The sequence below is a fragment of the Dreissena polymorpha genome, chromosome 5, assembly GCF_020536995.1.
Source record: "Dreissena polymorpha isolate Duluth1 chromosome 5, UMN_Dpol_1.0, whole genome shotgun sequence".
NCBI classification, from domain to species: Eukaryota; Metazoa; Mollusca; class Bivalvia; order Myida; family Dreissenidae; genus Dreissena; species Dreissena polymorpha.
In genome coordinates, this window is record NC_068359.1 from 101753551 (window position 1) to 101778166 (window position 24616).

The window sequence follows — 24616 nt, forward strand, 5'->3', positions numbered from 1 at the left end:
CACATGCACTAAACCCCCTTTTCATAGAGCGCGTAAATAAATGTATAGTTAACTTGACTGTTGTGTAAGACTGCAAGAAAAACATCCCCAATGGTTTGCGTACATTAACATTTGTGCCATACTCTGCGAAAAGGGAGTTTAATACATGTGCATAAAGTTCCATACCAGATTAGCAGGAGTCGTCCGCACAGGCTGATCAGGTGACGACACTTTCCGCTTTTATAATATTTTTCGTTTCAATAGTCTCTTTTAAGCAAAAATAAAGTTAAGGCGTAAATTGTCGTCCCTGATTAGCCTGTGCGAACTGCACAGGCTAATTTGAGACGACATTTTACGCACTTGCATTAAACCCGCTTTTCACAGAGTACGGCCCATTTCATTGTTTAACTTTGCCTGCATAAATATATCACTGTTTCCTAAATTTAAATGTATTTTAGTACAAATATGTTTAACGATACCCATAACAGTATCTTAACTATTACTTTAACCATAAGACTTTGAATATCTGTAGCCTAATACTTACTTAGGTTTATTCAAACTTCACAAACAGTTATATTTAGATTTAAATACTTTACAGTAAAAAAAATATTCATTTGTGACTTACTAATACGACCATTGTGGCATTTTCGAAGTTCATAATAAAATAAATTGGATAAATAAAAAGATACGTCATTAATGCTACATGTATTAACCTGATTACAACGTAAAAAAGGGACATCATTCTGGTAAATTGCAGGTCAGTGTTATCGCCCCTGGCCTGTAACCATATAATTTATAAAAACATCGCAGACATTTATTAAGTTCGAATTGAATATATTTAGTAGACATTACATGGTTGCAGCAAACATAATCATGAATGAATGGACACAATGGGTCATAAGGTTACTATAATGCAGTTCATAGTTACGGACCTTGGTCAGTATCCTTAAAGTCTCTATAACGCTCAAAATCAACGAAAATTTCGTGAAGTATTTCGTAAAATACATTGAAACAATTAAAAATCAGTGTTCCTTATGGCAATTGTCGAAATTTCAAAGCCAGATGTGGTCTGGTAAAATAGATGTTTGTAGATACAAAATACTCGTTTTTATTATTGTTTTGCATATTTCATTCCATTTTATTTCCCGCAACGATATCCATTCATACGACACATGAACACTTACATGGTACCATATTAGTTTTCGTGCGTCGTATGAATAGATATATTCGCGGGAAATTAAAATGAAATTAATTGTGTCACAAATATCTATGTAATCATACCACATCTAGCGTTGAAATTGTGGCTATTGCTATAAGGATTGTTTAGGTTTTTATTTTACGAAATACTTTACGGAATTTTCGTTCATTTTGGGCGTTATATAGGCTTTCAATAAATACCCGGGAACTTGTATGAACATTCAGGAACACATGAACCTCGCTCTGTGAAAATGGGGTTTATTGCTTGTGTGTTAAGTGTCGACCCGGATAAGCCTGTGCAACTAATCAGTAATTTTGGTAATATTCTCCTTTGCTTATGTTTATATTGTCCGTTTCATCATGATGTGTGGAGCAGAACTCTACAAGTATTGTAGATATTCAAATGAACTTTTTTATAATTGCAACCACATGTGATTAGCGTGTGGCTATTATATTAATTAGTGAAAACATTATTTTGAATGATAAATAATCATAATCAATGATAAATAATCATATTATAACGAAAAATAAACTTTTCTGAAAAAAAAAATTTTTCACTATCAAATAGATATATATAACAAGGTATTCAACTCGAAATCACCCGGAAACAGGGTGCATCGCTTTGAACAGCCATTACTTCATCAATTTTGCAGCGATTGTCACGAACCCGGTCTTATTCAACGCAAAAATGCATTTCCTTTCTGAAAATGTATATATCTTGTTATATTTCTACACATGCTGGGTCAAATTTTAAGAAACAAAACGATTCAAAATTCGCTTGACCTACTTGAAGGCGATCAGACAGTATTCATGAATGAAATCTCCAGTTGTAAAGACACACCTTCGCATTAGACCAATGAAATCACTGGTGTGTTTAAAATGTCAGTTAGTTGAAATGTATGTAAACAGAGGTTTCAAACGGCGCTGGACAGTTAGTCTTAATGCATAATGCAACGACAAGCACGGTAAGAATGTTTTTTCATACGTTTCATTGAATTATGGTATCGAGGTCCGTGAACTTTGCAGGTAAAATGCCCTTTACTACGTGAAGATTTCAGACTGAAATCCTGTCTGATCGTTATCAAGTGTGTCACGCGAGTTGTGTGTCGTGTTATTTCTTAAAAGTTGACCCAGTATTTGTTAAACTTTTGCAAGACGTGTACATTTCCGGAAAGAAAATTCATTTATGCGTTGAATAAGACCGCGATCGAGAAAATCGCTGCATAATTGATGAAGCAATGGCTGTTCAAAGCGATGCACCCCGTTTCGGGTGATTTCGAGTTGAAAACCTTGTTATATATTTGATAGTGAAATTAATTTTTTCCAGAAAAGTTTAATTTTTGTCAATATAATATGATTATTTATCATTCAAAATGAAGTTTCACTTAATAATATCATAGCCACACGCAAGTTGCAAAAGCCACACGCTAATCACCTGTAATTGCAGCTGGTTTTAAGATGGATAAAGGAGAATGATGGATAACATAGAATATAACTCTCTCCCCAATATGTACCATATATATATAAATTGTGAATTATTTATAAATTTATAATTATTGAAGAGATTAAATTAAAAATTCTTACATTAACCCATTTATGCCTAGCGTCTAGAAAAAAGGCCTTGGCAAACAGCGCAGACCCTGATGAGACGACGCATGATGCAGCGTCTCAACAGGGTCTACGCTGTTTGCTTAAAGGAATTTCTATAAGAAATATTCTAAATATAGAAATAACAAGGGCTGTTTGTAAATCATGCATGCTCCCCATATGGGCTGTCAGTTGTAGTGGGAAGCCAGTGTGTGAAAACGTTTTTTTGTCACTGTGACCTTGAGCTTTTACCTAGTGACCTGAAAATCAATAGGGGTCATCTGCCAGTCATGATCAATGTACCTATGAAGTTTCATGATCCTTTGCCTAATTATTCTTGAGTCATCATCCGGAAACCATCTGGTGGACGAACCGACCGACCGACCGACATGTGCAAAACAATATACCCCCTCTTCTTCGAAGGGGGGCATAAATATTTTAGACATCCCTAATTTTGGAAATAACTTGTAAGAAGTATGTGAGAGTCCACTAGGCATAAATGGGTTAATAGAAAACCTTGAGACGAGATTCAGGGTGCAAATACAATCACTCTTTCTGTAGTATTTTAAGAGTTATAGTCCGATGTTTATTTGCAAAATATGCTATCTTTTCTAAATTTGTACAAATTTATTGCCCTTAGAAACTTTCATTATGCACATTGTGTCGTGGTTATATGAGGCGCGTTCTGAGAAAACTGGGCATAATGCATGTGCGTAAAGTGTCGTCCCAGATTAGCCTGTGCAGTTCGCAATCAAGGATGACACTTTCCGTCTAAATTGGATTTTTGCTAAATACAGACATCATTTAAACGAAAAATTCCATAAAAGCGGAAAGTGTCGTCCCTGATTAGCCTGTGCGGACTGAACAGGCTAATCTGGGACGACACTTTACGCACATGCATTATGCCCAGATTTTTCAGAACACGACAAATATAACAGCTGAATGAACAAGAAACGCGCATGAAAGTAGAATATATCATTTATATGACTGAAACACGATTGTCATGAACAATCTGTAAAAATATCAAAAATACATTTCAAGGCACATACAATGTGGCACTCGAATAGAACAAAGCAGTAACACATTATTCCAATAATACGCCACTTTACCAAATGCAACACATTTATCATTCACTCACAAAGCTTTCATACTTTTATAGGAACAACCGTTTTACATTATATACTACTCAAAATTTGCTAAGGATCACTTTTTATTTTCACATTATCTTCAATTTAATTTTATTTAATTTAAATTGCTATTTTGCAGGTTTTGATATTAGAGTGTGTGATTTTTATTTTATTTTTATGCATTGATTTATCATTGATGCATGACGCTGGTTGAATCTAGCTAGGGGTGAATTTCAAATTACACATACTATAACAAGATGTGTTTGTGAAACACAATGTCCCCCTATACGACGTTTGACCTTGTAGATGACCTTGACCTTGTGAAGGATGGCCTTGACCTTGACCTTTCACCACTCAAAATGTGCAGCTCTATGAGATACACATGCATGCCAAATATCAAGTTGCTAACTTCAATATTGCAAAAGAATTCATTAAATAAGTGATTTGGGCCACATATATTTGACTTCTGACCTTGAAGGATGACCTTGACCTTTCACCACTCAAAATGTGCAGCTCCATGAGATGCACATGCATGCCAAATATCAAGTTGCTATCTTCAATATTGCAAAAGTATTTATAAAATAAGCGATTTGGGCCACATATATATATATGACCTCTGACCTTGAAGGATGACCTTGACCTTTCACCACTCAAAATGTGCAGCTCCATGAGATACACATGCATGCCAAATATCAAGTTGCTATCTTCAATATTGCAAAAGTATTCATAAAATGAGCGATTTTGGCCACATATATTTGACCTCTGACCTTGAAGGATGACCTTGACCTTTCACCACTCAAAATGTGCAGCTTCATGAGATACACATGCATGCCAAATATGAAGTTGCTATCTTCAATATAGCAAAAGTTATTGCAAAATGTTAAAGTTGGCGCAAACAGACAGACCAACAGACAGACCAACAGACAGGGCAAAAACAATATGTCCCCCACTACTATAGTGGGGGACATAAAAAGTGATCCTTAACAAATTTTGAGTAGTATAGTACTTGCATAACAAAACTATAACACACACACATCTTATACTCAGCAAATTGTAACATACAGAAACATTTTGGTTTAATTTCGGACCGTAAAACCATCAACCCTCGAAAGAAAGCCCAACTAATAGGGCAGAAGCAAATTTGGATAGTTAGGGATTGCATATAGCAGACAATTTGATATTGATTGAGAAAGGCAACTCTGAACTATAAGCGATGTCACCAATAAGAGACACTAAGATATTGGTTTAGAAAGGCAAAACAGGTACCAACATGTATTCCACTTTAAGACAATACATAGGACTGTGAAGAGACCATCAACAGGAGACAATACTATATTGGCTGATAAGGTAACACCGGTTTCTGTCTGCTCTTATAAAAAGCTGATCGATGTATAGATATACCGTCATATACGTGATATATTTACAATATATGAAAGCATGTATTGCAGTGACAATGGAAATATGTTCCTAGAATAGACAAGATTTGATCTGATGACCAAGTGTTTAGGCGCACTTGATCTGTTCACCTAGTTTGTGGACGCCTGATTCAAACACGGCCAAGAGTTTGTAAAGGTAAACATTCTGAGCAAGTCTCATTAACCCATTTATACCTAGTGGACTCTCCCATCCTTCTAAATTGGATCAATTTATTTCCAAAATGAGGGATGTCTAGTACATGTATTTCTATATTTAGAATATTTCTTACATAAATTCCATTAAGCGAACAGCGCAGACCCTGATGAGACGCCGCATAATGCGGCGTCTCATCTGGGTCTACGCTGTTTGTCAAGGCCTTTTTTCTAGACGCCAGGCATAAATGGGTTAAGAAAAGAAGAAAATGGTGCATCAAGTGTTAAAAAAAGCTACATGTTTTTTTTTTTAGATTTTTACTCGTCACCTATTTTTTACAAACATGGCCCCAATTGGAACTTGGTCTGGATATTGTCTTGATATTATCTATTGAAACATTCTTAACATGTTTTTATCAAGAATTAGTCAGACACATGGCCTGTAGAGTGATAGCAAGGTTCTTCTAAGATTTAGTCTGATGACCTAGTTGTGGACGCATGTTACACTGATTTTCATTCATATAGATTCTGTCAATATAAACATTGTGAGCAAGTTTCATCAAGACTTGGTGACAATTGTGGCCTTAAGAGTTTCAAAGAGTAAAAAAGAACACGAAATAAGACAGGTGACACGCCACAACGGACGCCACCAAATAGTTCTCAAGTGAGCTGAAACTTAATCGAATAATATTGATGGAGCATTGAACCGTCTATTTGCTGAATGGGAAAATGGATAATGTGTCTGAAGTAAATAAGCTGGTATGTTATTAGTTGAGCAGCACTCTGTGAAAAAGGGGTTTAATGCATGTGCGTAAAGTGTCGTCCCAGATTAGCCTGTGCAGTCCACATAGGCTATTTAGGGAAAACACTTTCTGCCTGAACTGGAATTTCGCTAAGAAACAACTTTCTTTTAACGAAAAATATTATAAAAGCGGCAAGTGTCGTCGACTACACACGCTAATCTGGGACGACACGTTAAGCACATGCATTAAAACCCCTTTTCATGGAGCACAGCCCATATATTCCGTTAATGCAAAGCTAATGAAAGTAACATAAGATTTTCTTAATTAAGAAAAATTTACACCATAAGCTTTTGCAAGAAGTTGTGTGTTTTTTAAGCTATGTTGATTTGAAATGTTTTGCCATTTACTGTGGCTTTAGATTGACAAACCAACAAAAATTGTGCATATGGTTTAGATGACCACTTAAACATATTGTACTAACAATATTTAGCCTACGATTTTGTAGGCTAAAGCCCACATTTGTATGCGCGTCTTACATAAGCTGATATATCCGGCATTGTTATTGAGTTCGTGTCTTGTCACGGGAAGAATAGATTGGGTACTTAAATATGAAGATCATCAGACGGATGCTTCAAAACATATTTACACAAGTGGCATTAGATAATAACATGCTAAAAATATTTCTGGAATCTAATTATACTCTTTGCAAACTGCAGTTAGACATGAAGCATTATTATGAATCTAAAAATAAAGAAAAACCATTGACAAAAATGGACATGACCTGCTTTTTGTTTTGCAATTACTTATGCAATACCACAAGAGTAATTAAAAGATTTCATGACACTTGTTCCTTTCATCAAAGAATTTGTATTTGCATTTACAGTGCAAAGTTACCAAAAATATTTCATAAAACAAATAATGTCAAAATAGCACATTCTTGTAATTTAGTTCATTAGAAAACATCCATAGTCATAACTTCCATAATCATAACTCATCAAGAATGTCATAGAATTACGTAAATCGCTTGTTTATAATTAAGACACTCATATCTTAAGCTTGTCTCAGTAAAAATAAAATTTTTCTCTGAAATTATCAATTACTAGTATCCAATTATCCAACGTTTGAAGAAAGCTATTTTAATAGCAATACAATTTACAAGATCGACAAACAAACGAAAACAAAACATAAATAAAACATCTAAGTTACTGTTAATAATGCTTTGATAAAGCTTGCACCTTTTATGCCGTTTCTAAAGTAGCGAAATGATGTTCAGTTAACCCTTTCAGTGCTGGAACCGAATTTTGAAGGCCTTTGAAAACAGTTTGGATCCTGATGAGATGCCACAGTATGTGGCGTCTCATCAGGATCCAAACTGTTTGCTATTCTGATAATTCTTTGAAAAAAATCAAAGAAAATGCTAATTTTAGAAATTCAGCAGACAACATTTTAGCAGACGACAAATTTCCCAGCATGCAAAGGGTTAATAATAAATGCATGTAGTATATAATATGACAAATCACACAAAGTTGAAAGTTGAGACGCCCTAGGTAGCTCACGTGAGGCATTAAGCGAGTTTCATTAGGCATCAATTAGGCATCAGTTAGGCATCTGTATAGATTTCACAGGAATTTTATTCAACACAACATTCAATTTAATAAAACAAGCTAATTCTTTGAATTGATATACCTCGCCAAATAAATTGTGGTTATGGAAAAGTGCAAATACCATGACGTATGGTACAATCTTCAGAAAACAAAGAACAACTACTCTTCTTTAAGAAAGAGCAGGGTTATGGTTAACTAGAGTTTAAATCACATTAACCAGTTTGTCCAGCCATCTTATATAATTGAGAAAAAATGTTTTGAGCAAGTGGCATACTTTTTTTTTTCAACTTGGCATGGTGACATAGTTCTTGACCCCACACGAACCAATATTGAACTTGTCCAAGCTATTATTAGATTTGGCATGGTGACATAGTTTTGACCCCACACGAACCAATATTGAACTTGTCCAAGCTATTATTAGATTTGGCATGGTGACATAGTTTTGACCCCACATGATCCAATATTGAACTTGTCCAAGCTATTATTAGATTTGGCATGGTGACAAAGTTCTTGACCCCACATGAAGCAATATTGAACTTGTCCAAGCTATGATTCGATTTGGCATGGTGACATAGTTTTTGATCACACATGAACCAATATTGAACTTGTCCAAGCTATTATTAGATTTGGCATGGTGACATAGTTTTGACCCCATATGAACCAATTTTGAACTTGTCCAAGCTATTATTAGATTTGGCATCGTGACAAAGTTCTTGACCCCCCATGAACCAATATTGAACTTGTCCAAGCTATGATTCGATTTGGCATGGTGACATAGTTTTTGATCACACATGAACCAATATTGAACTTGTAAAAGCTATTATTAGATTTAATGTCATGGCAAAGATTCTACAATGCTGGGAAACTATGACATAAAAATGCTTCCAAAAATGCATTTATGGGAATTATCATGTTCATTTTATCACGACATATCCATGAGAAAAGTAAAATATTTAAAGTGAAAAAAAAATTAAAGCAATAAAGATGAAAACTTAAACAGTAACTTTTTGAGATCAAAGCAAAACAAAAGAATGACAAGACAAAAAATAATATATATAATTAAATAAGGACCGTCCTCTGTGAAAAGGGGGTTTAATGCATGTGCGTAAAGTATCATCACAGATTAGCCTGTGCAGTCTGCACAGGCTAATCAGGGTTGACACTTTCGGCTTTTAAGATATTTTTCATTTGAAGAAAGTCTATTTTAAGCAAAATTCTAGTTAAGGCTAATCTTGGACTACACTACGCACATGCATTAAGCCCTCTTTTCGCAGAGCGCAGCTCATTTATACATTGAGGATGATATTAGCTGCAGCTCGTGACATGTTTTTTATTACCATAATTCATTATATGACGCCCACCAAACGAAAATGGGTCTTATTCCAAATGCATTTGGCCACAGCAGCTTCACACCAGCCTGTGATATCACACAGTCCAGTAAGGAGCTATGTTGTACTCTATTGAGTCATGCTAGGTTTCGTGGTCAGAGCAGCTTCACACCAGCCTGTGATATCACACAGTCCAGTAAGGAGCTATGTTGTACTCTATTGAGTCATGCTAGGTTTCGTGGTCAGAGCAGCTTCACACCAGCCTGTGATATCACACAGTCCGGTAAGGAGCTATGTTGTACTTTATTGAGTCATGCTAGGTTTGGTGGTCAGAGCAGCTTCACACCAGCCTACAGTGATTTCACACAGTCCAGTAAGGAGCTATGTTGTACTCTATTGAGTCATGCTAATTTTCGTGGTCAGAGCAGCTTCACACCAGCCTGTGATATCACACAGTCCAGTAAGGAGCTATGTTGTACTCTATTGAGTCATGCTAGGTTTCGTGGTCAGAGCAGCTTCACACCAGCCTACAGTGATATCACACAGTCCAGTAAGGAGCTATGTTGTACTCTATTGAGTCATGCTAGGTTTCGTGGTCAGAGCAGCTTCACACCAGCCTGTGATATCACACAGTCCGGTAAGGAGCTATGTTGTACTCTATTGAGTCAGGCTAGGTTTCGTGGTCAGGGAAGCTCCAGATCAGACTGCACTGATGGGCCAGACACATGGCATAAAACCCATCTTGGAATTTGGTGGGTCATCTAATTACTCAACTAGCAGCAAATTATTGTAACTCAAACTCAAACAAGGAAGAAATTATCCGATTTGATCAATTTCATAACAAGGATTAAAAAACTGCCAGAAACTTAACATGTGACAGCAGTATGCGTCAAGGCCAAAATGGTTCACAATTCTAACTGTATTAGTATGCGTCAAGGCCAAAATGGTTCACAATTCTAACTGTATTTATCATGATTCACAATTCTAACTGTATTTATCATGGCAAAACTCAGGAGACCAGTGTATATTTCAGCACTTGAATAATCTTTTCTATAAAGATAAATTATGTAGGAACTATTTAATACTTTGTCCAATCTAACATAGATCCATTCACCGAGGATTACTAAATCTCTTATACGTTAATAATTAACTAATGGTCAATTGTTTAACATGTTAACATATAGTAAACATAAGACCATTCCAAATGCCCAACTAATGAAACCACACCAGTACAAGAATGCCTCAGAAGTTAAATAAAAATAATCTTAATTAAATAAACAAAACAAGTCTTAAATAATAATAATAATTAATAATAATGGTTATACTTCTACTTCTACTGTTACTTATGATTTTACTTATCACAATGATGATAAAAGCACAAACACTATTTACAGGGCACTGGGATGGCACAGACATGTGACTATTCAGCAATTAGAGCCCCTATTGAGTGAAAAAGTACTCATTGTGACAATATTGCTTCTACTCCATTATTGTCTTTTACTATAACTTAATGTATAAGTCAGCTCCCCACCAATCAGGTAACAGATCTGTTTCCACTTATCCTAGAGTGTTATTATATCCCTTTACCCCTTATAAACGCACCTTGACGCGTATGTAGTCCCTTAGAAAATATAATTAAATTTAAAATCTTCTTTAATAGAATCGAGTTTTAAACCCTTTGATACTGATGAGCAGCAAACAGCATAAGACCTGAACAGACTGCTGGTTGCAAAAGCCATTTTCACTTTGGCTTCTGATGGGAAAAGTTTATTAAGGGTTATCTGATTTTGATAGGCAGTTAAATATCATGGTTTATCGTACATTTAGGGGTCAAGGGTTAAAATATTGTAACTGCTAAAAAATTATGAAGCAGTTACAGCAGTTATGTGGTCAACCTTAATATGATGCATCAAGAGGGAATTTATTACATGAAATGTCACTTCATGACTAGCTAAGACATATGACAATGCGGGTATCACAAGAAATTAAACAGGCATCTTCGAATCTTGTGAATCACAAATGAAGTTTGCATTCCACATGTGGTCTCAAGAATTGATTCATTTTGGGTGATAAGAGACAAAAGGAGCCATGAGCTTTACATTTCTTGTAAATTGACTAGCACAGAATGATCAGAAAGTGATGAGATGAAACGAGCAATTAGAGATCATCTTTCATATTGTTCAACAAAACAAGAGCACCAAAGAAAGGCACTCACCTGAGACCTCAAGGAACTAAACTTTTCGGAGCAGATAGTGTCCATGTGCTTTCACACTAGACTTTTATGGAAAACTGACCCAACATTTGTTTCATGATTATTGTGGAAACAAATGTGACTTTTAGAAAATCCACAAGCTTGTTCTTGAGAGAACATGATTTGGACAAATCTTCTGACCAAGTTTTATCAAGATTGGACAATAAATGTGGCCTCTGAAGTATTCACAAACTTTTTCTTTTAAAATAAAGGCCTAGTTTTTTACCCCATTTGACCTCAGTGTATCATATATCATACCTTCTGCCAACTTTCATAAAGTTTGGGTAATTGATATGCACTCTATAGAGTCTTCACCAGCTTTTCCGACATCTTTGACCTTGTGACCTTTTTTTGACCCTATGTGACCCAGTTTCAAACTTGGCAGAGTTATAATTCAGACAAATGTTCCGACAAACTTTCATTAAGTCTATGCAATAAATGTGGCCTTCACAGACTTTTTCTTAAATATGACATATCATATTTGGCAGAGATATCATTGGGACAAATGTTAAAACGAAATTTCATAAAAATTGGGTAATAAAACAAGTCCTTTAGAGTGTTCACAAGCCAACGTTGGCCACTAACAATGGACAAAAAGCAATCACAAAACGCTCACCTTCATTAGGTGAGCTAAAAATAAACAAATCACAAAGCAATTTGGCTGTCTATAAATTAGATTTACTGAAATGAGTTACAGATAAGCTTAACGCCTATGTAAAGTCATAGAGGCAAATAGTGTGTTATATTCTAGAGATCTCACAGCAAATAGCACCAATAACAATATTAACTAGAATATCACTTATAATACCCTTCAGAGAAAAGCCTATAACAAAATATAGTATGTTTTACATACTGCAATAAAAAGAGCTAGACAAATGTTTATACTTGAAGTATGTTGGCATAATTATAGTCACCCTTTAGTAAGAATAATTGTTCTATCTAATACAGAGAGCACGAAAAATCAATTAGTAGACTATTTTTCTGATATGACTATGTCATAATACAAAATGTCATGCTATAAATAAACAGTACAATGGCTTCCATGATCGAATATGTCATGGAATACAAAAATATGGGCTGTGCTCTGTGAAAAACAGGTTAAATGAATGTGCACAAAGTGTTATCCCTGATTAGCCGGCGCAGGCTTATCATGGACGACACATCGCTTTATATTTATAAAGAAAGTCTCTACTTAGCAATAATCAAGTTAAGGCAGAAAGTGTCGTCCCTGATTTGCCTGTGCAGACTGCACGGTCCAGTCTGGGAAGGGACTTTATGCTCATGCATTAAACCCCCTTTTCACAGAGTACGGCTCTATTTTCCAATAGAACACATCATAGCACAATTAGCACACCAAAATGTATCAGCTAATACAACTATTAATTCAAGGATGTGATTTAAAAAACACCCCTGGGGAGGAAAAAGTCACACCCCCTTACATGATTCATCAAATCTCTTCATTGCTATACAGAGCCATAAAAATTGATAACTATTTTAAAATCATTTGGACATTGAAAGGGAGGAAATCAGCTGAAAGGTGGAGGAATCACCCACACATACCTCAAGTAAGCACTATAGTTTGGTTTAGTATCGTGGAATGACACTTAGAAGCAAAAGCTTGAAGCTAAGTACATTTTGCTTATAGCAAATACCACTAACAAAATTACTATGTATTCAACACATTCAAAAACCAAATCTTAATGCCAATAATAGAAATGCAAGTAAGTGATTGTACAAAATATTTGATTCAAATATTCAGTAAAGCACAAAATTCCTTGGAAATACAACAGATAAATCTTGAAGACTTCCCCATGGAACAATAAAGACAATGTTCCCAGATGAAGCACTTTCCTATATACATTTATGTCATTTTTACAGCTTCAGTACCAAAATAAAACAATGAGCTGGCACACTTAGCTTACAAATAAACAAGAGCACAAGAACAAACAAGGGACAAAATTGTCACAAAACCAGGTTTTCATTGTGAAAAAAAAAATCTGATAAAGGGAGAAAACTCAAACTGAACTTTTGAAATGAACAAACAAAATTAACCCCCTTTGTAAGTTTGTTTTAAAAAAAAATCTATTTTTAGTCGTAGCGACCTTGACATTGGAGATATTGACGTGATTCTTTCGTGCGACACACCGTCCCATGATGGTGAACAAATGTGCCAAATGATTTTAAAATCTCACAATGAATGACATAGTTATGGCCAGGACAAGCTCATTTATGGCCATTTTTGACCTTTGAACTCAAAGTGTGACCTTGACCTTGGAGATATCGACGTAATTATTTCGCGCCACACACCGTCCAATGATGGTGAACAAATGTGCCAAATGATTTTAAAATCTGACAATGAACGACATAGTTATGGCCCGGACAAGCTTGTTCCTCCCGCCCGCCAGCCAGCCCGCCCGCATTCGCCAATCTAATAACCAGTTTTTTCCTTCGGAAAACCTGGTTAAAAACTGAAACATTTCACATCAAATGTAAAAATAAAAATACCCAAAAAAGTTGCACAACAATCACATTCAACATGAACATACATTTCAAATCTATCATTATAAATAAAAAAATAACCAAAACACAAATATACTGAAACAGAAAACAATTTAACCCTTTCCCTCTCATAAGCCAAGTGAAAATAGCTATGTGCAAACAGCATAAAGCCAGATCAGCCTGTGAGTAACTCACAGTCAGTTCAGGTTTTATGCTGTTTGCTTCTCATCAGTATCTAAGGGTTGGAAATGACACCTTTAAAACTAAAAAGGTCTTTAATTAAAATTTAGTTTCAGAGGGACTACATAAGCGTAAAAATATGTATCTACCGGTAAGTGGTAAAGGGTTAAGAGTGAAAACTTCAACAATTATTCACCTTACTATTTATACACAGTCCATTATAATTTTTTCTTAATTTACTCACTGGAGTCATGCATTGGTAAAATGATTGTTACGATTCATGCCCAACAATGTTGAAAACAACATAGACTTTTCAAGTGTTAAAATCACTTTTTCAACAGAATAATATGCATTAAATGTTGATTGGGGAAGACACAATAAAAAATATAAATGTTAGAATATTGGAACTACTATAACACCGGTTTTTCAAACAATGGAAGCCCTCTTTGCTTTCCTTGGGCATGATTAAACTATTTATGAGCAACTTAGAATGAACACTATGAACTCACCGATGTACAAGATAAAAAATATATTCATTATGACACAAAAACATAGGCTATTGCATTACAAAGGTTACATGCCCACAATAGCAGGTACACGTTTATTTACAGAGAATCTATGTAAATCATCATATGTGTCTTGTTCAGATAAAATTGGGCTTAATGCATGTGCATAAAGTTTCGTCACAGATAAGCCTGTGAAGTCCGTACAGGCAAATCAGGGACAACACTTTCCGTCTAAACTAGATTTTTGCTAATAAGAGACTTTCTTTAAACAGAAAATATCATAATAGCTGTAAGAGTCGTCCCTGATTAGCCTGTGCGAACTGCACAGGCTAATCAGGGACAACAATTTACGCACATGCATTATGCCCAGTTTTCTCAGAAAGCGACTCAAATGTTGGCCATGTTTCCATAAACATTTGAAACATATATATTATATAATGAAGTGATGTATAAACATATTTATATAATTTAAATACATTTACTAACAGCATTTTGATGTAACCTTAGCAAGCTGAAAGTATTTCATGTCTCGCTGTTTTTTGTCACAAGATTGTCATATCAACCCTTTATGCTGTCAAAGAGCGTTGATGGAGACGTACAAATGTCACATTTTGCTATTTACTTGATTTACCGACAATATGCAAAAAGCTTTTGCAAAAACCCATGAAATAGCAAATTTAATATTTCACCACCAGTTCGAATACAATTATTAAAAGAGCAAGAAGATATTGATTTTTTTTTAAATCTGGTTCTAGAAGACCATTAGAGGCTAATTGGTTGTCAACCAAATTATGATAAAAGCAAAATAATGGAGAACAAGGGACAAAATTGTCACAAAACCAGGTTTTCATTGTGAAAAAAAAATCTGATAAAGGGAGAAAACTCAAACTGAACTTTTGAAATGACCCAAAAAAATTAACCCCCTTTGTAAGTTTTTTTTTTTTTTTTAAATCTATTTTTAGTCGTGGCGACCTTGACATTGGAGATATTGACGTGATTCTTTCGTGGGACACACCGTCCCATGATGGTGAACAAATGTGCCAAATGATTTTAAAATCTCACAATGAATGACATAGTTATGGCCAGGACAAGCTCATTTATGGCCATTTTTGACCTTTGAACTCAAAGTGTGACCTTGACCTTGGAGATATCGACGTAATTATTTCGCGCGACACACCGTCCAATGATGGTGAACAAATGTGCCAAATGATTTTAAAATCTGACGATGAACGACATAGTTATGACTCGGACAAGCTCATTTATGGCCATTTTTGACCTTTGAACTCAAAGTGTGACCTTGACCTTGGAGATATCGACGTAATTATTTCGCGCGACACAACGTCCAATGATGGTGAACAAATGTGCCAAATGATTTTAAAATCTGACAATGAACGACATAGGTACAAGCTTATTCCGCCAGCCCGCCAGCCAGCCAGCCAGCCCGCCAGCCAGCCAGCCCGCCCGCATTCGCCAATCTAATAACCAGTTTTTTCCTTCGGAAAACCTGGTTAAAAATGGAGGGCGCTATAATTGATGAGAAACCTGAGCTAGGTTAAAAAATTAAAAAATTTACAAAAGGTAAAATTTTATATCAAAACCAATGGCTACTGATTGCAAAATGTGCATATGAAAGAAAAATCTATGATTTGTCAACAGAAATCGACACTGCTTCACCAACCAAAATCTATGATTTGTCAACAGAAATCGACACTGCTTCACCAACCAAAATCATTCCTAACTTAAAATGAAGATGTCAAAAGAGCTTAAAAACTTTGTACTGGATAAGTAGTATTTTCTTTTCCCTTCAATGCAGTGGTAGACAAATATATACATCCATTTTTTGTATCGAACCTTACAAAAGTTAGCTTCTTTTCTTGTGCTCAATGAAAACGAATTTACAAAATTTGTAGCAGTATTATTTATGAGTTCATTACATCTAACGATCATAATTCTGAAGAAATGTATGCTTTTTGAGCAAGAAAATTGTCCCTATTAGAATATAGGGGGAATATAATTGGATGACCAGCAGACTAAATGATTAAGATTTTAGAATCCATTTTCAGTACAGAATAGCATCCAAGCCATCAAACATCTAAGCACTTTCATAGGTACTTTGCTTGGGTCAAGTTATCATAGATGGTAAAGAAAGTAACACTGGAGTAAGAGTTCTAACATTTATGTTTTTGGCTTATCAGTAGGTCAATTAAATCTAGCAGACATATTTTCTAAACACTAGGCAACATCCTTGCATTCATAATAGTCCCGCCGTTTTCTGTAAACATGTCCGCCACGTTTTTAATGGCCTCCCAGTCCGCTTCCACCGTGCTATTGGCCTGGATTGCCTTCACAAGAGTCTCGATATTTGCCTTGTAGCCTTCACTGTTCTTCCAGCGCAGCAGGCAGTGGTATATCTGCATAGCTACCTGATCACGATTAAAAACAATGTCACAGATTGTTAATTGTGTCATACTGTTGGCAAAATTTTTAATTTTAACCCTTTGCATGCTGGGAAATTTGTCGTCTGCTAAAATGTCTACTTAATTTCTAAAATTAGCATTTTCTTCGATTTCTTTCAAAGAATACTGTAAGAATAGCAAACAGTTTGGATCCTGATGAGACGCCACGTTTTGTGGCGTCTCATCTGGATCCAAACAATTTGCAAAGGCCTTCAAAATTCGGTTCCAGCACTGAAAGAGTTAACCCTTTACCACTTAGATACGTATTTTGATGCATTTGTAGTCCCTTAAAACTCAACATTTAATTAAAGACCTTTCGTACTAGATTCAAGTTTTAAAGGCTTCATTTTAACCCTTAGTTACTGATGAGCAGCAAACAGCATCAAACCTGAACAAACTGCGAGTTACTCTCAGGCTGTTCTGGTTTTATGCTGGTTGCAAAAGCCATATTCACTTTGCTTCTTATGAGGAAAAGGTTTAAGAAATATGTGTCATGAAAGCATACCCAATATTAATAATTTTAATACTTATCTTCAGAATAGGCTTAACATTGAGGGGATAATGGGTTTCAATACAAATAAAATAGAAACTGTTGGAACAATAAAAAACAGTGAGTATTTGGTGACATCAATCATTATATTTGTAGTCTGAACATTCATTATGGTTTGATCTATTTTTCAGTTGTATATAATTATTTATATTGCTATTGTCTAATTTAATACTTTTGACAGAAATGTTTTTGGTATGTTGTTTTTCTATCTTGTTTTTTTATTGATATTACTAAATGTGTGTAATTATATTGTTCATCTATCAATAAATAAATGAGCCGTGCTGTGTGAAAAAAGGGGTTTAATGGATGTGTGTAAAGTGTCCTCTCAGATAAGCCTGTGCAGTCTGCGCAGGCTAATCAGGGACGACACTTTACGCCTACTTGGGATTTTTGCTAAGAAGAGACTTTCTTGAAATGAAAAATATCATATAAGTGGAAAGTGTCGTCCCTGATTAGCCTGTGCGCACTGTACAGGCTAATCTGGAATGACACTTTACCCACATGCATTAAACCCCTTTATCACAGAGCATGGCTCAAATATATTTACATAATACAAAACCTGGTCACGGTGGTCCATCTTGCACTGGTCTATAGTTGCTTGCGACACCCCTAGCTCAATCATTACAAACTCCCAGTTGAAGCCCAGGGATTGCGCAATCTTACTCAAGTCTTTAAGAGTGACCTCCCTTTTTCGTATCACCTGAGGAACGCTATCTATCCAGCTTTTATGCGCCCCTTGCCCTTTCGGCAGTTCCATGTAGTCAGGATACCAGGACTGGAGTAGAATGTTGGCGTGAACGGTGTGAGTTTCCTCATGGGCGTAGCAAGGCAGCCTGCCCTCTTTCAGCAACTCCTTGCAGTTGATGAGAACACTAGGAGTGTGATCAGGCCTGAAGCATTCCACATGAAGCGTGAATGAGGTGTTGTGGCGATACCTGCAGAGTTCACTTTCCAGCTGACTGGACAAAAATCTGCGAAGTTTATCACAGAGTACTGCCTTTACCTGGCTTTCAACCAGATTAACAACCTTCACTTTCATCGCGTTGTCTTCCAACTTGAATATAAAGCAGTGTTGCGAGTCCAAGTGAAAGACCCCATAGTCGCTGTAGAGCTGATCCTCTGACCCCTTACGGAATATTGTATACCGGGACAGGCACGCTCCGAGCATTCGCTGAAACACCATCGGTGGCATGAAACCCTCCTTAAACACAAAACACAGGTTTGGTGTGCATTCCCACTCCTTACACAGCGGGAAACTTGGCACTATTTTGTTTCCTTTAATCCGCAATAAGCATGGTACAAAATAGTAGTCAATATCGATTTTCGAACCGTCGTCTACTTTAACCTTTGGTCGAGCGATTATATCCAGTTTCTCCATGTATTTCAACAGGATATCCTTGTCCCGTAAATATACCCCGCCCTCCTCCCCTCCCCAAATTTCATCGATCAGTTTGTCCTTAAGACTGGCAGTTTCCTGCAAATGGCTCCACATTTGTCTCAAAGCAGGACGCAGCGAGCAGAACTGTCGAGCCATCACGAGGCATCGAAACGCGTTAATGATCCATTGGTTGTCTAGGACAACAGTGTTCGGTATCTCGTCAAGATAGATAAGTGAACCCACTGCATTGTGGTACCTGTAAAATTGAATGTTGAAGTAACTTGTTAGTAAGTTTAGCAAAATATTATTTGCTATCATATTTGAGCTGAAAGTAATACAAGTCAGAGAGTTATACAATCTTGATGAAATAATTTCCCAGTGTTAATTTGTCAATAAATAATGATTACGACTTATGGTGAATAGAATTTTTAAAACCTTGAGGGCGTTTATCAGACATCCATGCATTAGAACTATATACAAAGAATTGTTAACTGAATGACAAAAAACAACAATGAATCACACTACTTAACATGATTTGCAACATCTATATTTGCAATTGAAATGAGAACTTAATTTAACTAACCTGTGAAGGTTGTGAATTTCTTTATGCGTTGTTTAGCCCTTCGCACTCAGAAGCAAATTGAAAATGGCTATGTGCAAACAGCATAAAACCAGAACAGCCTTACTCGCAGTCTGTTCAGGCTTTGTGCTGTTTTCTGTTCATCAGAAACTAAGGGTTGGAAATGGAGCCTTTAAAACTTGAATATAGTAAGAAAGGTCTTCAATGAAATGTAACTTTTTTAGGGACTACAGACTGCAAGTTACTCGCTGACTGTTCTGATTTATGCTGTTTGCGCATAACCATTTTCACTTTTCTTCTAAGTGGGAAAGGGTAAACAAGAGATTGCCAAGCAAGATTGTCCCCTACCGGTGAAACTCCACCATTGTCAGTAAAAGAATGTTTTTTATTTGTTGCCATAGCAACCAGAATTCTTGACGTAGGAACAAAATGAAATGACGTGCATAATCTCCATATTGCCATCTATCCATGTTTCAAGTTTCATGAAAAAATATGAAGAACTTTTAAAGTTATTGCAGGATCCAGAAAAGTGTGACGGACAGACAGACTGACAGACTGACAGACAGAGTGCAAACCATAAGTCCCCTCCGGTTTCACCGGTAGGGGAAAGAAACTGACCACATTTTTAACAAATCTTTTCTACAACAGGAGGGTGAGGTGGGATAATAATTTCACAAAGTTTGCATTCAAAGCTTGGTGAATATTTGCCTCCTGGTATTGCTGCATTTCTATATAATATCCAGCTGCTTTTTTCAAACAATTACAGATTTTAAACATTCTGTTTACATTTATCAAACAGAATGAACCTTCTGATACTTCTTTCATTGTAAAGAAAATGCATATTTGGTATAAGAAATGCTTGAAAATTTAATTGTATGAATTAAATTTAACTTTTTCTTGCTCTGTTTTTTTTTCCATTTTATTTTGAAGCATATGTACATTTAACATTTATTTTGGTAATATTAGTTTATTGTTGCTCTTTCCCCTTTGTCGGCTTGGTTAATACTTAAATGTACCCTGGGTACTCTTAAGTATACTTAAAGGTACCACAAGTACTGAAAATATACTAATACATACACAACCAATATAGACCAATATAGACTGTACCCGAGTTTTTATCTGTCCCAAAATCCATGTCATAAAATGCGCTTAGGAAAACAATACAATATTATCTTTGATCAAAATCTGCCTCAACATACTATTTTGAGTAGGAGTTTCAATAATATAGAGGCCATTTTACAGAATATTGACATATATATAAACATAATTATTTTACTTTTTATAATATCCAATAAGGACCAATTTAGCATAAGAATTGCCAGGTATGTTTCAGTATATTTTTTGTACCCACTGTATATTCAAGTATACTTAAAGAGTACCTATGGTACATTTAAGTAGTACCCGTACCAACAAAGACCAACTGATCTTTATTGTTTATGACGATGAGCTGTATAAGCTTTAGTCCCAAATAAAACTTTCTGTTCTTTTCTAATTTGTTTTCACCTGAGAAATAGAGTGACCTCCTCCATGTCGGTTATAGGAACCTCCATCTCTTTATTGATGTCAGCAAGCCGTTCAATGGAGATAAACTTCTCTTTTGCACCCAGTTTACTCAACTCCCTGAAGTAAAACAATAAATACTTGCATTTGTTTAAACTTCATTCAGTGTTTTAAATATTAATCATGAATAAGGAAATAAAACCTGGTAACACTCAATGCGGTGTCAGCGATTTCTTTCCTTCTTTATAAAGTACCTGTAAAAGATACTTTCCCAATTGAGGAAAAACTACAACATTCCCAATACAATTGAAGTCTTAAAAATTCTCAAAAGGAAGGATATTTTTTTCTTTTCTTAAAAATGGTTTTCAGGCTAATTTTTCGCAATTTGTACAGTACTGGTATTTTTCCAAATTGGTTAACAAAATTGCTGGGCTTATATCACGAGAAGACAACAACTTTGCAATGAATGTGACTATTAGCCCACAACACTACATCAGCATTATTCGAGGTCAAATAACTTAGGAACACTGGGTTTGATAAGTGTCTTCAACATCTACACTTCACATTATGTAACTTATATAACAAATTGAAGTTTCAAATTAATTGCTTCAACTTTGTGGAAGTAGTGCCCTCAACCAACAAATAACAAATTTTAAACAGACTGAATAACTGACCAACAAACCAAAGCATTATACCCAACTCTTAAAATTCTTTGGTTGGCATACATTTTAGAAACAGGATTTAAAACAATTCAATAACAAAAGAAACAGCAGTAATTCTTGATACAGACCGCTCGAGAGGCAACCAGCTTGAAGGTATCTCCTGGTTCCAATGCTTCTGTCTCTTAGCAACTGTTACTATGGCTTTCCTTAAACCCTCAAAACAGTCATCAGTTTGTGTGCCATCAACTGCAAACTGTTCTGGCTGCGAACAGGTAGAAAATATAATGTACACAGAAATATACAAGATAATTTAATGATTAACCCTTTACCACTTAGATACGTATTTTGACGTATTTCAAGTCCCTAATTAGAAAGTTAAATTTAATTAAAAACCGATCTTACTAGATTCAAGTTTTTTTAAGGCTTCATTTCCAACCCTTAGATACTGATGAGCAGCAAACAGCATAAAACCTTCACAAACTGCAAGTTACTCGCAGGCTGTTCTGGTTTTATGCTGTTTCTACATCCATTCCCATGTGACAAGGGAAGTAACTGCAACAAATATTGCAAATGGAAAAATATGAACTTCTTTTGGTTATCTCACTGTTATAAAATTTAATATTTTAATTAAGTCACAACAACATAACATCCAGTATATTTAAAAGATCTTAATCTGAAGAAAGATTTTTATCTTATTTAACATATGAGTATGTATATAAACCATTGTTAATAAAAAGGTTGCATATGTAGAGACACCAGCCATATGTGCCATATATAAGGAAATAAGATCAAATATTAAAACTAATTTAGCATTATACTATTACATTTCCATACTAAGTATTAATACTATTAAGGATTTAGTCAATAATATTTTTTTTTTGTATACTGCAGGTATTTGATTTAAAAACTATACATATATTGGGGATATATTTTGTTTTCTGTGCAGGTAAACTGTCAATATCTGTAAGTTTATTTGAGCCTACCGTATCTGCGGGCACCACATGCATTAAACCCCGTTTTATTTCAATAGTATGCATCGATGACAAACCACATAGTTACACACACTTGTAGGTGATCAGCAATGGGTGAGTTCTCCAACAGTTTCCTGAATTTCTCAAAGTATTCCTCAGCAAACTGGGTCCTTGTCTGGCCTGCGCGACACACGACGTCATTGAGGTGAGTCCCCACCAGAATCACTGGAGGATGACCTTGCACGTTGCCACAGAATGTGTGGATCGAGCATAACCTTGGAGGAAAAGAAATAAAAATAAGCTGCGCTCTGTGAAAATGCATGTGCGTAAAGTATTGTCCTAGATAAGCCTGTGCAGTCTGCACAGGCTTATCAGGAACAACACTTTCCACCTTAACTGGATTTTTGAAAGAAGAAACTTTCTGCAAACGAAAAATTCCATAAAAGCGGAAAGTGTCTTCCCTGATTATATAGCCTGTGAGGACTGCACAGGCTAATCTGGTTCAACACTTAACAAACATGCATTAAACCCCCTTTTCACAAGGCATGGTCCAAATTAATGCAAGTGGCAATTATGGAAATTTACACAAGCATGCGAGCACTACACTATTAAACTTTGAACAAGCTTTCTCAGAGTGTTTGTGTCTTAACCCTTTTCATGCTGGGAAATTTGTCTTCTGCTAAATTGTTGTTTGCTGAATTTCTAAAATTAGCATTTTCTTCAAATTTTTTCTAAGAATACTATCAGAATAGCAAACAGTTTGGATCCAGATGAGACGCCACGTTCTGTGGCGTCTCATCTGGATCCAAACTGTTTGCAAAGGCCTTTAAAATCCGGTTCCAGCGCTTAAAGGGTTAATGGTGGTCTAGTAACCTGTTCTTGGTCTTAAGAAATGATAATGGAATTCTGGTTTGCTAGGTCGAACAGTTTATTTAATTTTAAAGGAGACAAAAAAGCCATGGTCCCCTAAAGTTTGTGATGGCAGGGCACAAAATTCCCCTCGTTGGCTTGTCCTGATGAGCAAATTTTGTTCCCTGAAGCGATACATTCTGGTAAGTCGTCCAACGAGAATAGTGCATTGTATAACTTAACCCTTTCCCACTTAGAGGCAAAGTGAAAATAGCTTTATGCAAACAGCATAAAACCAGAACAGAACCAGAACCAGAGTAACTCGCAGTCTGTAACGGTTTTATGCTGTCTGCTGCTCATCAGTATCTAAGGGTTTGAAATGAAGCCTTTAAAGTTTGAATCTAGTAAAAAAGACCGTTAATTAAATGTAACTTTCTAAGGGACTACAAATGCGTCAAAATATCTAAGTGGTAAAAGGTTAAGTCAAACAAAAAACAAGTATATTGTATTAAATTCTCTAGATTCAAATTATCAGTCTAGCAAATGTCCATCAATATAGCCGCCTGATAAAGAGAGACTAATTTTTACAACAAGGGAAAGAAAAGCCCAGAAACACAGCCTTCAATACAAAAAGTTCTCTTCCTTTTTTGAAATCAATGGCCAATCAGAGAAGCAGAACTTGCTAGAAAGCTTGTTGGGATATTTTGGTGGTCACTTCACCATTGCTGTGTGTGTCATTTATTCAGTGTAAAGGAAAGCAAAGTCTAAATTCCCAGTCCACCTGCCATTGCCCTGGAAATACATTTTGCTTTATATTTCAAGCATTTGTTTATTCCCAAAACTAACAAAATTATCTGTGGTTCTACATCTAAGAAATGTGTCTCCATTAAAAAAAAAACAAATAGATTGCAATTATTCAAGTCATTTCAAGAGGGCCATGGGCCCTTAGGCGCTCACCTGAGACCCAAAGGAACTAAACTATTCTGGGAAGGTGAACAAAGTATATCTGTGATATGATATGTGTACATGTAGACACGATAGTTTTTTGTCAATAAATGTTCAGCAGTAAAGTTGGTGAATATTTCAATCTATTTTTTATTG

The 24616-nt window shown here is 35.7% G+C and overlaps 1 protein-coding gene across 3 annotated transcripts in view; it reads right to left on the reverse strand.

Annotated features, from left to right (window-relative positions):
- Positions 1 to 3725: 3725 nt before the first annotated feature.
- The window catches only part of LOC127881359 (uncharacterized), a 50976-nt gene continuing 30085 nt past the window's right edge, over positions 3726 to 24616 (reverse strand). For 2 of the 3 annotated variants that reach the window (XM_052429133.1, XM_052429131.1), the window contains exons 10-15: positions 22761 to 22941; positions 21824 to 21957; positions 21037 to 21153; positions 18135 to 19209; positions 15846 to 16992; positions 3726 to 15683 (exon numbers count right to left, since the gene is read on the reverse strand). In XM_052429133.1, coding sequence (XP_052285093.1) covers positions 16795 to 16992; positions 18135 to 19209; positions 21037 to 21153; positions 21824 to 21957; positions 22761 to 22941 — 1705 coding nt within the window. In that variant the 3' untranslated portion in view covers positions 3726 to 15683; positions 15846 to 16794. The remainder of the gene's footprint in view (positions 15684 to 15845; positions 16993 to 18134; positions 19210 to 21036; positions 21154 to 21823; positions 21958 to 22760; positions 22942 to 24616) is intronic. The other variant, XM_052429132.1, reaches the window with a different exon arrangement.